This window comes from Haemaphysalis longicornis, unplaced genomic scaffold (assembly GCF_048455015.1).
Source record: "Haemaphysalis longicornis isolate Haplotype H1 unplaced genomic scaffold, Haemaphysalis longicornis Haplotype H1 scaffold_1, whole genome shotgun sequence".
In the NCBI taxonomy this organism is placed as follows: Eukaryota; Metazoa; Arthropoda; class Arachnida; order Ixodida; family Ixodidae; genus Haemaphysalis; species Haemaphysalis longicornis.
The window spans coordinates 53,145,752-53,158,903 of NW_027526203.1; the positions used below are offsets into that span (position 1 = coordinate 53,145,752).

Consider the following 13,152-nt stretch of genomic DNA (forward strand, 5'->3'; position numbering starts at 1 on the left):
CTGTGGGGAAGCGGACAGTAATTTTTTCGTTAATAATATTTAACTAATTAATTGTAATTAATTATCTAACTCAAGAATTACTGTACTAATCACTGAAGTGTCAAGGAGGCACTTGTACGTGGAGGAACGAGGGGCATCTAACTGCCGTATTTTCAGCGACGAACTAATTGCGTACTGATTTATTCTGACGAATAATGAAAACCCGCGAAATATAAAAAAAAAAAAACATTTGACGGCGCTTCCGCGCGCATTGTAAAGCAGCGTCCCCAAATAAGCTGATTGAAAGCAACTGCTTCGCGTGTCACCCGCCCGAATAGACAGCGCATCACCTTGATAATGGCATGCATGTAAGAAGCAGCAACATCGAGATTCGCAGGGTGCGTGTGCAGATGAGGCACAAACTCGGTCGCGATTTATTCTTTCTTTCTTTTCTTTATTTCATTCCGGCTAACTCAAAGGTAGCCTGTTTGAGGGCATTGCTTTACGATGCGCGCGGAGGCGCCGTCACATGGTATTTTAAAGCAAAGCTTTTTACCTCTACCCCCTAAGGGTTCTTTCGCGACCGTTGGTGTCAACAGAAGACTCCCGCGAACAAATCAAAGAACTTACTGGCACCGCCAGGAATCGAACGTGGAACTAATAGAGTAACAAAGCCAGAGCCCGTTGTCATACCATTTTAGCTACGACCCCACGGGGAGACGGGGAAGACAAGTGGTGCACTCACCACGCACATCTACGGGTTTAACCCCTGCATTCTCGCTGAATGCCACGCAATAGCGATAAAAGGAAGCTCAAACCAACTCATGGCATCTCACTTCTAGTACGACAATGTGCTAAAGCCTGTGGCTTCCAGCGTTCAAGTAAAAAATCTCAGCTTCTTGTCGTCCGCCCTCACGCCAAACGACAGCTCAAGGAACACATTCAAATGCTCCTTGATGCCCAGGCCATCACTCCATGTCCCACCCTCAAGATCATGGGCCTACATCTTCAGGTCAACACCAAGAGTGACGTATTCTTGCAGTGCCTCAAAGACAGCATCAATAAAATCATATGCATGATCAGGCGAATGGCCACCCAGAATCGAGCCTCAAGGAATCCGATACCTTTCGATTAGTTCAAGCTTAAGTCCTCTCGAGAATCACTTACATAAACCCCCTGTCTTCTTCTCGGCAAGGAGGACATAAAGATGCTTTACATAATGATTAGAAAGGTGGTTGAGCAAGCCATTTGTCTTCCCATGAGCACGTCCACAGAAAGACTGCTGTGTAGCACGGGGCTCTGCAACACGGTGGAAGAGTTGATAGAGGACCACCTTTCTATCCAGAAGCTCCCAATGAGCAGAACTGCGGCGGGTCGCCGCATCCTTCACCAGATTTGCTGGGCAGCACAGAATGTCACTCCGCTTGCTGTACTCCTGGACATTTGCGATAAGACCTAAAAATGCTTCCTTTGTTTAGAAATATGAACGCCTCACATGACGAGGGTCGCCGACAAGCACGGGCTCAAGCGCTCAACAGCACCCTCGGTGGGGATCATGCAATTGTCTACACATACGCCTCCCAACATCGAGGCAGCACTACGCCATCAGCGGCTACCCACAGAACCAACCTCCTTGCTTGTGCCTCACTCAAGACAGAAGACATGACAGCAGCAGAAGACGCAGCCATCACCTTGACTCTCACTCAACCAGACCTCGTAAGGTAGTCACCGATTCCCAACAAGCCTCCGGAATTACCAGTGGGGTTTGGTGTCCCGACCTCCGCTGCGTGTGCTAAAAAACTACTCCCCAAATGGTTCCATTCAGCTCATCTGGACACGCACTCACGCTTACACGGAGGGCAACGAATACGCCCACCAAGCCTGCACTTTTACCCCCCGTACTATGGAGCGGCACGAGGACAGTCACCCTCTTGTCTCTTTCAGGGACATAAATAACCCAGCATCATCACCTTCAGAGACAGACCCTACCTTCGCCTTACAACAAACTACCCTACGGCTCATACAATCCGACTCCTTCCCACACCCGATGCGTCTTCACTTAATGCACCCGAATCGCTATGACGCTGAATGTAAATTTTGCTCAGAAGTAGGAAAACTCTGTCACATAATCGGAGTGTCCGACTTCAGCTATCAGCACCCTCCTTTCTTTCAGTCAACTACCGAACAAGAGCAATGGGAGATGCTGCTGTCCAGAACCTGTCTGCCTACCCAACTTCATCTGGTGGGCAGAGCACAGGCGGCGCGGACTGCATATGGGCTCCAGTGAAGAAAGAACCACTCCCCTGGGCCGCACCCTGGGCCGTTCAGAAATCTGAATAGTATTTCTTCCTGCTCCTTCTCTTCTTCCTGCTCCTCCCCCGTCTCTGCTGCCGATCTGGTCGCCTACGTCCGCGACGGTAGAGACGGAGAAGTGAGATCGTCTAACACCGAATTTGAGCTTTCATTTTTAAAAGAAGTGTTTCCACTCATGTGCGACACCAATACAACTCAACCAACTACCGTTCATGCATCATGCAATAATTTAACCTTACCAAGAATATCTCTTTGAAGTAATAGAGGGTGTGGTTAAGTGCCTTTCACTTCTCTCTGGTTTCACTGAGTGAATTTATGTGATGTCGCTTGTGTAATCCTTGTGGGTGCCGTTTACAGATTTGCTTTCCAACCACATTCACAGGGTGGATTGGCACAAATTTTTTTTCGTATTTCGCGGGTTTGTTTTATCAATCAGAATAAATGTGTACCCAATTAGTTCGCCGTTGAAAGCACCGCAGTTAGATGCTCCTCGTGTGTACCTACAAGTGCCTCATTGACACTTCAGTGATTAGGACAGTAATTCTCGAGTTAGATAATTGTTTACAATTAATTAGTTAAATATCATTAACGAAAAAATTACTGTCCGCTTATGCACAGTACTGCAAACATTATGCACTGGGTTTCCTTCAACTTACGCCATTACTCTTTTTTTAAATCTTGGTGCATGATAGCTTGGACACCCTGTATAGTCGAAACATTTGCGAACAACTAATCTGGAAGCCCAGCTCATACTTCTCGACATTCTTCAGAAAAAAGAAATAATGAAAAATATTTGAGCCAAAACGCAAATACTTAAGTAGTACATGCAGTGTTCTGTTAAATAAAAACAGACGTGGGAGCAATTTTTGGGGCGGCAAAAGAAAAAAAAAACGCATCAAAAAATACATTTCAGTCCCAAATAGAAAAAGGGCTGGCGCACGAGCCTTGGACTCGTGCCTTGACCGCCAAGCGCAACATTAAGAAAATGTCTCAACAGATGATACGAGAGCCGTGAAACGCACGAAAAGGCAATTGACTTGCGCAAACCGCCACCACGTGTATAGTAGGAGGAGCGAAACGGGAGCGGAAGAACATGACAAGTGGGCGGGGGACAGAAGAGAGCGAAGCGAGCAGGTTTGCACCGAAGCGAGGAGATAGGCGGCGATTTTTTTACCTCCCGTTCATATAACTCATCGCGTAAGCGTCGGGTCACCTCACGATCGCTGCGGTTACAATAGGAGTCCGTGCGATGATCTCCAGCAGCCGGGGAAAAGAAAGCTGGCGGGAAAGGGGGCCGCTGGGGCAAGGAACCCGGCTGTTTGAGCGGAGTGGACAACGCGGTACGCATCCCTGGGGTCTTGGCGGTAAACTCGCGTTAAACTAAGCCAAGGGGAAGGAAATGACTGCCACGAAAGCAACTCATTGCTCTCTGGATGCTCTTGCGATAGTCTTGGTTGTTCTGCTGCTGCAGCTATTGCCACGGCCATCTCTTTGAACAGAGCAAAAAGGGAAAAAGAGACGTTAGTGTGACGCAGCTGTAATTAGTGGGGAGAGCATTTTCTAGCGCTTTTCCCAGTCGTGCCTGAGAGGGCCCCGTCGCGCTGGCCAGAGATGTAGGTCAATGACTGCGGAGCTCAATTAATGACTCTGAGTGGGAGCGTGGATCTGACGACGCACACACGTGCGGTAAACTCGCGCAAATACGCCAGGTGCTGCCTTTCGAAAATGTTTGTGCCAAATTTTTTTCTAAAGTAAGAAAAAGGGAAGACAGGATTTGACCAGATTGGGAGCTATTTATAGCGAAGATAAGGCAGCGTCGCGCGCAACAAACTTAAAGAAACTATGATGAAACGTGAGTACCATTTGTAGCTGAAGTATTTACGCGACAGGGTGTAGTAAGTAGCTTATTACATTCAAGCCAGGGTGGGAACTGGGGCAATGGAGGGGATGATTAGCTTCCTCCCTTTAAAGCGAACCTCCCTCAAACCGAAACCTTTAATGGACGTAAAGAAGCTTGGCGTATATAATTTTCATTCAGGAAAAACTAAGAAATTGAAGCCTAAACTTAGGAAATTTATTCATTCATTCGTTGCAACATTTGAACGGCACGTGCTACTCCGCCTGCACTCTTTTACTCCACCTTAGGCTGCCTCCCTCCTTGTGTGCGCTTTTGTCTATGGAACAGCCGCAATACTTACAATGTACGGGGGCTTTCAGAGCTGAATACCAAGTAAAAGAACGTTTAAAATGAGTTTTTGAATACACTAATATTTGGTGGCACAGCCTTCAAAGGATATAAAAGGTTTAATGGACGTTTTCATTTAAACATGTTTTATTTTGGGAGCCAATGAAAACGATATTTCATTCTGTCACTAGTTCACCCCTCAATCTGTTCCCCTCCTATCTAGGTCCGCGTAGGGTAAACACAATAAGGGTTTGGTGAATTAAATTCAATTTTCCCGCGTTTTATAATGCTGCCACGACACAAATTGGAACCTTTTGTTGATGGCGCGAGCTGCGAGCCCATTGCCCAAGCGCGAGACATTTTTGTATTTATGGTTAGATTATTGTTTTAAGTACTATTTATGTTTGGTATGGCAAAAATCACGCCCACGTTTACATTTATTTACAAGGATAGTGCTAGTACCAGCTATGTGTTAATGTCTAACCTGGAATAACCGCAGTGTTCTCATTTTGCCGAACAATGTTTACACTATTGAGTACGCTTCCAGATTTAGTAATCTATAATATTAGTACATAATAGCCTCGTCCCACGGCTCGTTTTAACTTTTGAATGGGCGCCTGAACAGAGCGACAGACAGCAGACCAATATCACTTCCTATTCCTCCTTCTCTCTCTCACGACAAAAATAAAGAGTTGATTTGATTTGATTTGATGTTAGCGTTTAGTTATCGAAAAAAAGACTATCGTCTTTAATAGTTTTGCTGGTCGTCCAACTTCACAGAGTGGTGTGGCTCCTAATTGTTTTGTTGCGTTTCATACCATATCAAGCAATCACCAAAAAGCCTAGCAGAAAGTTTTGCTTAATGTTCCTGCACTTCATTTTTGCCGGAAGAGGGCCCGGCAATGCATTTTGTACACATTGTTTCACTAGTTGAATAAGTACAGCAATATTTCTCACCGCGCTTCCCGAACTAGTCACCCCAACGCACTTTACACGAAATGTGTCCATAGTACCACTTTAGAAGAACTGCGAGTTGGGCTTGTTGGTATAGGTTCATAATGGGAAACAGCGCAAAAACAAAACTTGGACAACAAAGACAACGGGAAGAAGCGCTACCACGTTACCACCACGTTAAAACAGTCGTTTCTCGTTCGCACCTCCTGATACAAGAATGACCTATCTACTGTGCTTGCCTTTATCACCGACCGGGCGTGTTCAAGCAGGCCATCATAAGTGAAATTATAACTATTGCAATCTCATCTTTGCTGCTACTCTTACTGCTGTAAGCTTAATTTCACGTGCAGTGACGTGCCCACCTCTCATGGCCTGACCGAAGACTCGCGTACTAAACAGATAAATAGGTAACAGCTTAGTACGTAACCACACATAGGTAATAAATAAGTAATAAATAGTCAACAGCACCTGATAGCAGCTTAAAATATGAAAACACGAACAACTAAAACTATGGACAGAGGCGCATGTCGATGAAACGGCGGTGACCGTGCTGTCTTGTTAAAAAAAACAGCAACAAAAATTATTCCAAAACCGCTGAACACGAAATGTAAGTACATGCATTCGTGGCAGGGCATGGGAAAGTCGTTAATGCCAACCCTTTATGCGAGTCTGAAGTTGGGTTTGTTGGTTAAACATTCATGTAGGCGAGGCACAAAGAACGGGTAGAGGCCAAGAAGAGACAAAAACGAGCGCTAGAAACGCAGAGGCAAAGTTTAGCTCTCGTCGGTCCATTTTTCGAGCTGCGTCCACCAGAGGGTCACTGAATCGTGTATGTCTAAACAGTGACGTGTTTCTCTGCAGTGGAGCTTGGCGGAGCGCCATTCAAGGGCTTCTTCATCGCGGCCATGGACCCCCGTACGCAAAAGCGCATCGGCTCCTTCCTGAAGGTGAAGGGCACGCATCCCGTCACCTGCAGCGCTGTCACGCACAACGACGCGCACCCGAAGAGCCACGTGTCCCTCCTCTGGCTGCCGCCCCAGAACACGCCCGAGGGAGAAGTGGTCTTCATGTAAGTGCTCGCTGCGGGGCATCCTTGTGTAGCAGCAGCTCCCACTCCTGCAAGGAACACGCTCCCACACCCAGTTTACGTGCATGGTGATGGAGTGGAAGGGAAACTTCGGCAGGGCAGGCACCTAGCTTTCTAGCCCGGAGATGCATTGGTCGTCCTGGCGTAGGCTGCGCGCTGCTCGACGAGGCGTATACGTGCAAGAAAAACAGCGCTATATGCGTCAACTAGCCAAAGAGCATATTTTACTGAAGTATAAGTTCTCATTTCAGTTGCTTCATTTATTCACCCTTAAGGGCCCGCACGCGTTATGTAAGGTGGGGGGGCGCATATTCTAGAGCTTCCTAACAATGTAACAATACGAAGGTGCAGACTGATTAGAAGAAAACACGCGAAAAGAATAAGCATAACAAAAACATGAAATTGAATGAGAGACGCTAAATTAATGCTAGCATTATACTGTATGCAGTAAAAATACAACTACAAACGCCAAAGACAACTATGGTGTTTAGGACGTATCGTGGAGATTTTGCAAACAGGTTAGTCATTCGCGAAATGTTTAGTGGTCTCTACAAGAAACATTATTATCTTGGAGTGCGCCCCGCAGTGTTACGGGTTTGGGGGGAAATCAGCGGCTCATCGCCGTCTTCATAGCTTTTTGGGGTCGTCAAGACGTGCGTATGGGACAGGCGTGATGTTTTTCTTAGTGGGCGTTTTGGAAAGGCTGCCCTAAATTGTTGAAGTAAAAGAAAGTTTGAAGAAGGCAGAGACGATAAGTAATGCGTCGCGATGGAAGTGACAACGTTTGTTTTATTCCGGTTACGGTGGTATGTATTGAATATTGTAAAGTAATGAAACGAGCTGCGCTGTTTTGAATGGCTTCCAAATCATCGGTGAGATAAGCTTGTAAAGGATGCCAGATGGACGATGCGTACTCACGTTTGTCGCACGTATGTTAGATATGTTAGTTTCTTTATATCGGGAGATGCAGATTCTAAGGTACGTCGCAAGTAGCCTAATGTGCGCGAAGCTTCACAGCGAATGGTTCCAATATGTTTTACCTATGATAGTGATAGCGTCATATGAGCTCCTAGATATTTGTTAGAGCATGTATGGTCAACGAAAACTGAATTTCGTGTGTTGTGATCTTTTTATGCGTGGGGGACATAACTTTCAATTTAGCGTGGTTTAGCGACATATGCCCCTTATCGCACCATAAAGTGATGGTGTCAAGGTCGCGTTTTACGGTGATGGCATCGTTACGAGTATGAAGGGGATTATAAAGAACGCAATCCTCTGTGAAACGCGGAAATCGGCCTTCAAATTACTGGGAAAGTCATTAATGCAAATCAGATGTAATAGAGGGGATAAGCCTGCGCCCTAGAGAACATCGGAAGTAACGCTGGTAAGTTTTAGCTGGAAATTGTTAGCAAAGGTAAGCTGAACGCGTCCTGTTGAGAAATGTTTAGGTTTAGGGTTACACCAAGAGTGGATAATTTATCAAGAAGGGGGTTGTGGGGAGCGCGCCTTGGAAAAGTCTCGGAATGGTGCACCGATTTGAATGTGATCATAAATTTGCTGCCGTAGGTCTTGTGTGAACTCAGCTAATGGAGTTTCACAGGAAAACACTTTCGAAACCATGTTGAAAATGGTAGAAAAAAAAGATTGATTCTAGTTAGGTCATTAGGTGGATGCTTTGATATGCTCAAGGAGCTTTGATGGAACCCAAGTTAGACCAATCGGGTGGTAATTAGCGGTGCTTTCCCTCCTTCCTGCTTAAAACATGGTGGCTATTTTAGCTTTTTTTCCAATCATCGGCCAAGGTTCCTTCGTTTAAAGACTGGCTAATTTAAGCTACAAAACAGTGCTATAGTGCTTTTAAGAATTTAGAATTTATGTCATCTCGGCCAGCTGATGATGATCTTCGCTGCTCAAGAAAAGTGTCCCGAATGAAGTCAGCATCACGCTTTTTCCTCTTGTGATGGATTGTGTCCAATTTCCGCTCGGTGGATAAAATTGTAGATTTAATCTTATGGGGCGAGCCAACGGGTGAAGTTTTGATTTCAAAAAGCTAGAGAAGGTCTTCCAGTTGTCTACTAATGTGTGCGCGGTTTGACAGCCCTTTTTTTCTGCACCAAAAAGGCGTTTCTTCGGTGGTATTCAAGGAAGACGCCAACTCACACGGCATCTTTTCTGTCTTTTTACTTTTTAGTTATTGCCCGACAGCTCGGCTTGATAAACTTTGTTATTTCTTGAACCAATATTCCTTGCTATAACTGTGGCGTTTTTTAGTTACCCGCCTGACGGCGCTTGATTGCGTAACCCCACGTGATTTAAGGTTGAGAACAGGATTAAAATATTATTTTACTTTCAAATACATTAGGAGGTGGAGAATAAAATTTTCTGGCACTACCACTGATTGGCGTGCGGCATAATTATGACGTAATAACTGTTAAAACCATAACAATAATTTATCCAAATATGAAGGGGGCCCTACTGCTTCAAAAGGAGAAGCCATGGCGGTGAACTTGAGAATTTTTCACAATCGGTGAGGTGGGCGTTTTGAAAACTAGGTTGAAAACTACAGCCTTAATAATCTTCGCTGTACTCAAATAACAAACACTCATTTCCCACCCTTTCAATACCCTACTGAAACCCAGGTGGTTGCAGTCAGCCAACGCCCTTTTTATAGCAATAATAGTCTTTATTTCCATCAATACAAGTTAAAACGAAAATCGCTTGCCGGAGCTCCCACCACCCCTACAGCTGGCAGCGACAGCAAACCGCAATAGAGGGTAGAGTTTGACACTGTACTACGGTCTGCGTAGTGAGGAAAAAATAAAAATAGAAAAGAAAAACCTGACATTATAGTAAGCTCTGTGTAGTAAAAAAGAAAGAAATGAAAAAAATGACATGCTGCTACGCTCTGCGTAATGTGAACAAAGAAATACAAAAAATTACATTCTACTACGCTCTGCATAGTACATTAAAAAAGCAACAATCAAACAAACAAAAAACATGCGCACAAACAATTCAAGACTACTCATTAACAAATTCATTAAACAAATCAAGCTTTTTCTTGTTAAAAACACACTCAAAGTTATATAGCACTTATTTCAATCTTATCAATGAACCATATGTTCTTGTGTAGAACGTGGATTGTCGGCAAGATAACTGCGTAAAAATGACAGTGAAGAATTATCAATATCGAAACCCTCATCACTGAGTGTGTTTAATGTTGGGGGTAGTTGATATGATAGGAGTTGATGACCATAGCTTGTACGGACGCGGGGTAATGCCCAACGGGGTTTATTTCACTGTGTATATGGAGTCTCGTGCAATTGTAGGCTTGCTAGACTGCAACCATATTTAGACGTCTTATTTTTTCGCGTTTGTAGTTCCGGATCAAGCGGTATTTCTACAGGCTGAATATGTTTACTATGTCATGTTTGCGAACTAAATGTTGTGTTTTATGTCTGTACGACAAGGCAAGAACAATGCGAAGCACCCGTTTTTCAAGAATGGCTAGTTTGTCTAGATTTGAGGTTGCAGGTGTTGCCCATACAAGTGTACAATAGTTGAAGGGCAGAAAAGAGCCCGGTACAATAGTAGTTTTTCTTTTTGTGGCGAGATATATTTTGTAGCCAGACTGCACACAAAAAGGGTGTAAAACTACCAATTAGACAGTTGGAACCTAAGAAAAAAGGTGTAATGACCTCCTACACCCTCATTACACTTATGCTACAAATTTTGTATGCGATGAGGGTTTAGAAAAGATTACTTGGTACTGGTACGAATGCGCGCATGCCCAGTCGGGCCCCGGCACATACGGAATACTCGGAACATACGGTAGAAGTGCTGTGCTAAAACACTCTAACATTTGCCAGTACAGAGAACTAGTAAAATTGGTGCAGCTTGCACTAGTCGTGCAAGGGCTGAGAAACAGCAGAGCGGGCGGCCCCTCTCCCCTCGTCGGAGACCCGGCGGTGATATGGACGATTGAATTCGTTGTTAGTTTTATTTATTATTTTTTTTTCACTTCACAATTATCTCATTTGGCTGTACTAACTGTGAAAATTCCTATCTGTCCTTTTTTTTTCCTGTGAGTTGCGCAATGCGTGCTTACAAAACTTTTTTTTCTTTCCCATTGGCTGCACATGTTATTGTTCCCCGCCGCGGCTAACCCCGTACCCCTTTTGCTTTTGGAATGGCTAGTGGTCAGGTCGCCGTTTTCACGACGTGAAGGTCCGGGTTTCGATTCCATGGACCTTCCTAACCACATTTTGTTCTTCAGGCTTCGGAGTGCTTTGGTGCGACAGACGGATAATGCTCGGCCTAAATAGCTGCGCTACAGCAGCTTGTCAAAGGTCCCGTCCCCTAGGGTCCTGGTCACATAGAAAACATATATATGCACAAGGCAGACACTAATCATTCTGCCATTTTCTCTTATATATTCGTCTCTTTAAGTACTTACCTAGTATGGTGTCCCTTTGCACTGGCAGCAAATGTATTGCGCCCATTCCTTGACGCCACTAATCCGTTGGCGTTTTCTCTTTCCACTCAGGGCGACAGTGGTCGAGTCGTACTCCCGGTACTTTACTGGCCTTGTGGCGGCCGTTCCAGCAGTGCCAACGCTTCAGTACATCAAGAAGAAATGAAAAGACAGAGCGCATAGCAAGAGCACAGGGCACCCGAGATCACACGTGTCCAGTTTCATCTCTGCAAACGAAAAGCTGCTGACCTCCACTTTCGCCACCCTGCTATAATTTTGCCTCTCAAGTTCCGGAAGCGCCTTATATTTAGTTCTAGCTGACAGTGAATCCGCATAGAGTTTCGTGGGAGGTGTTAACTCAGCCTCACCATACAACCGAAGCTGCATCTACGTTCTTACGTTTTAGTCTTGCTGGTATCAGGCACACAGTAGTAGTCAGCCTATAGGAGAATGATACACATGTGTCAGGATGACGCAGTTCGAGCAATGTAGGCAGCAACATCATGTTGACATGTAAGCGCGGTGCTAGTTGATATGCACAACTTCAAAACAACTGTTTCATCCGCACACAGGGCGCGAAGGACGCAAGGCAGTGTGCTCTACTTTTTTCCAGGGTGCTGGCGTGCTACTGCACAGCGAGCTTTAGTGAGCGTCAAGGAGATTCATTGTTGGATAAGAATGGTTTTGTTTTGTCCCTCACGAGTAAGTGAACAGATGTTTACGCAAAGGCTGTCTCAAGCCCACTGGAGCACAACCCCTTACCGCTTTAGCAAAATGTGGCTAACGCAGCAACGTAGCACTAAAACGACTAGGACCCATAACCGAGCTATTTGCGATTTTTCACGTCACCGAAATTTTTGCTTGTAGAGACGACTCAATGCGACACTTGTTCACGGTGCTGCTTTGTAAGAGGCCGTGTGTAGATGGCTTCTGAAGCGCTTTCACCTCTATAGAAAGAACGAACTTCTCACGAATAGTGCGAAATCTAAAGCTTTTGTGCTGAACAGCATTTGGAGGTTTGTATCTTCGTCTCTGAATGAAACCCTTTAAGAGAAAAAAACAAGGATTTGGGAAGAGCTCGAGAACTGAGCAATATTACGTCAATTGCACGCTGATACCTAACCTTAATCCTATTTGTAACATACCTTGCCTACGAATACCTCAATGAAACCTCCCTTGGGAAGTTTGTCTTCGCCTGGGAGTGCAATACAAAACGTTGTACAGGCATAGTAGTTCATAATTGTGAAATGGTTTGCTATACAACAGGAGATTCTCGAACTATATTTCGATTCAATATTTCGTAATATTCGTTACATTCCATGATTTTTCTAAAAAGAGAGATGGAAAGAACAGTGTAACTCACTGCCTGCTAAACGACTGCAATTTTCTCTGTTGTACCATACTTTCAGTTTTCTTACATGTGTCTTCGGTTTTCATTGATAGTTGTTGTTCCCAAATATCACAACTCACTGTTTGGCGCTCACTTGCAGTATGGCCCACGAACACCACGGATGCATGTGTCTTTTCTTGCGGTCAGTGTCAGCGTGCATATCCTTAACGTATTTATTAGTGCAGATACGTCAAACCGACGCAGCTCGTGTGATTCAGAATTGTGTGCTGCTTGAGATACGCTTAACAAGAATGCTATAGCCATGCCATCTCTTTATCTAGCCGAAAAAAAGTATATTATGCTTTTTAGGTACACTGGAGCTGCTGGAAATGGTTTCCAGTGGGGCTGTTAAAAGTTGACCGAATACTGTTAATAAAAAATTCTCAAGATGAACCGTCTCTGCATGTCTCTGTCCAAGTACCAGTCCACCCCATGTTTTTACGTTCACTACGTTCACTACAGGAAAGACAGATAATACGTCATTGTTCAGTTCCAAAACGCGTTTCAGCTCACGCATGCTCCAGCATTCTTTCAGTGCTCTTAGAAAAAGAAAGAAGGAAAAAAAAATTAAGAGAAATGCAGGAAGGTTAAGCAGGCTATGTTCTAGTTTGGTGTAATAACGTCAAGAGCGGTAAAATGGGGAGAAAGAAGTATCAATGCAAATGTAAAGACATAGGGTAGAGACAAGCGGTAAGGCATTACACGCTAGTTGAGCAGAGTTTGAGTTCAGGCTAGTTGGCATCGGTGCTCCATAAGTTCGTGCAGCGCAAAAA

The 13,152-nt window shown here is 44.7% G+C and overlaps 1 protein-coding gene across 1 annotated transcript in view; it reads left to right on the plus strand.

Moving 5' to 3' along the window:
• Positions 1-12,759, plus strand: part of LOC144176308 (ferric-chelate reductase 1-like) — a 103,172-nt gene extending 90,413 nt beyond the window's left edge. The window contains exons 2-3 of the mRNA XM_077705205.1: positions 6,293-6,500; positions 11,062-12,759. Coding sequence (XP_077561331.1) covers positions 6,293-6,500; positions 11,062-11,155 — 302 coding nt within the window. The 3' untranslated portion in view covers positions 11,156-12,759. The remainder of the gene's footprint in view (positions 1-6,292; positions 6,501-11,061) is intronic.
• Positions 12,760-13,152: the final 393 nt, after the last annotated feature.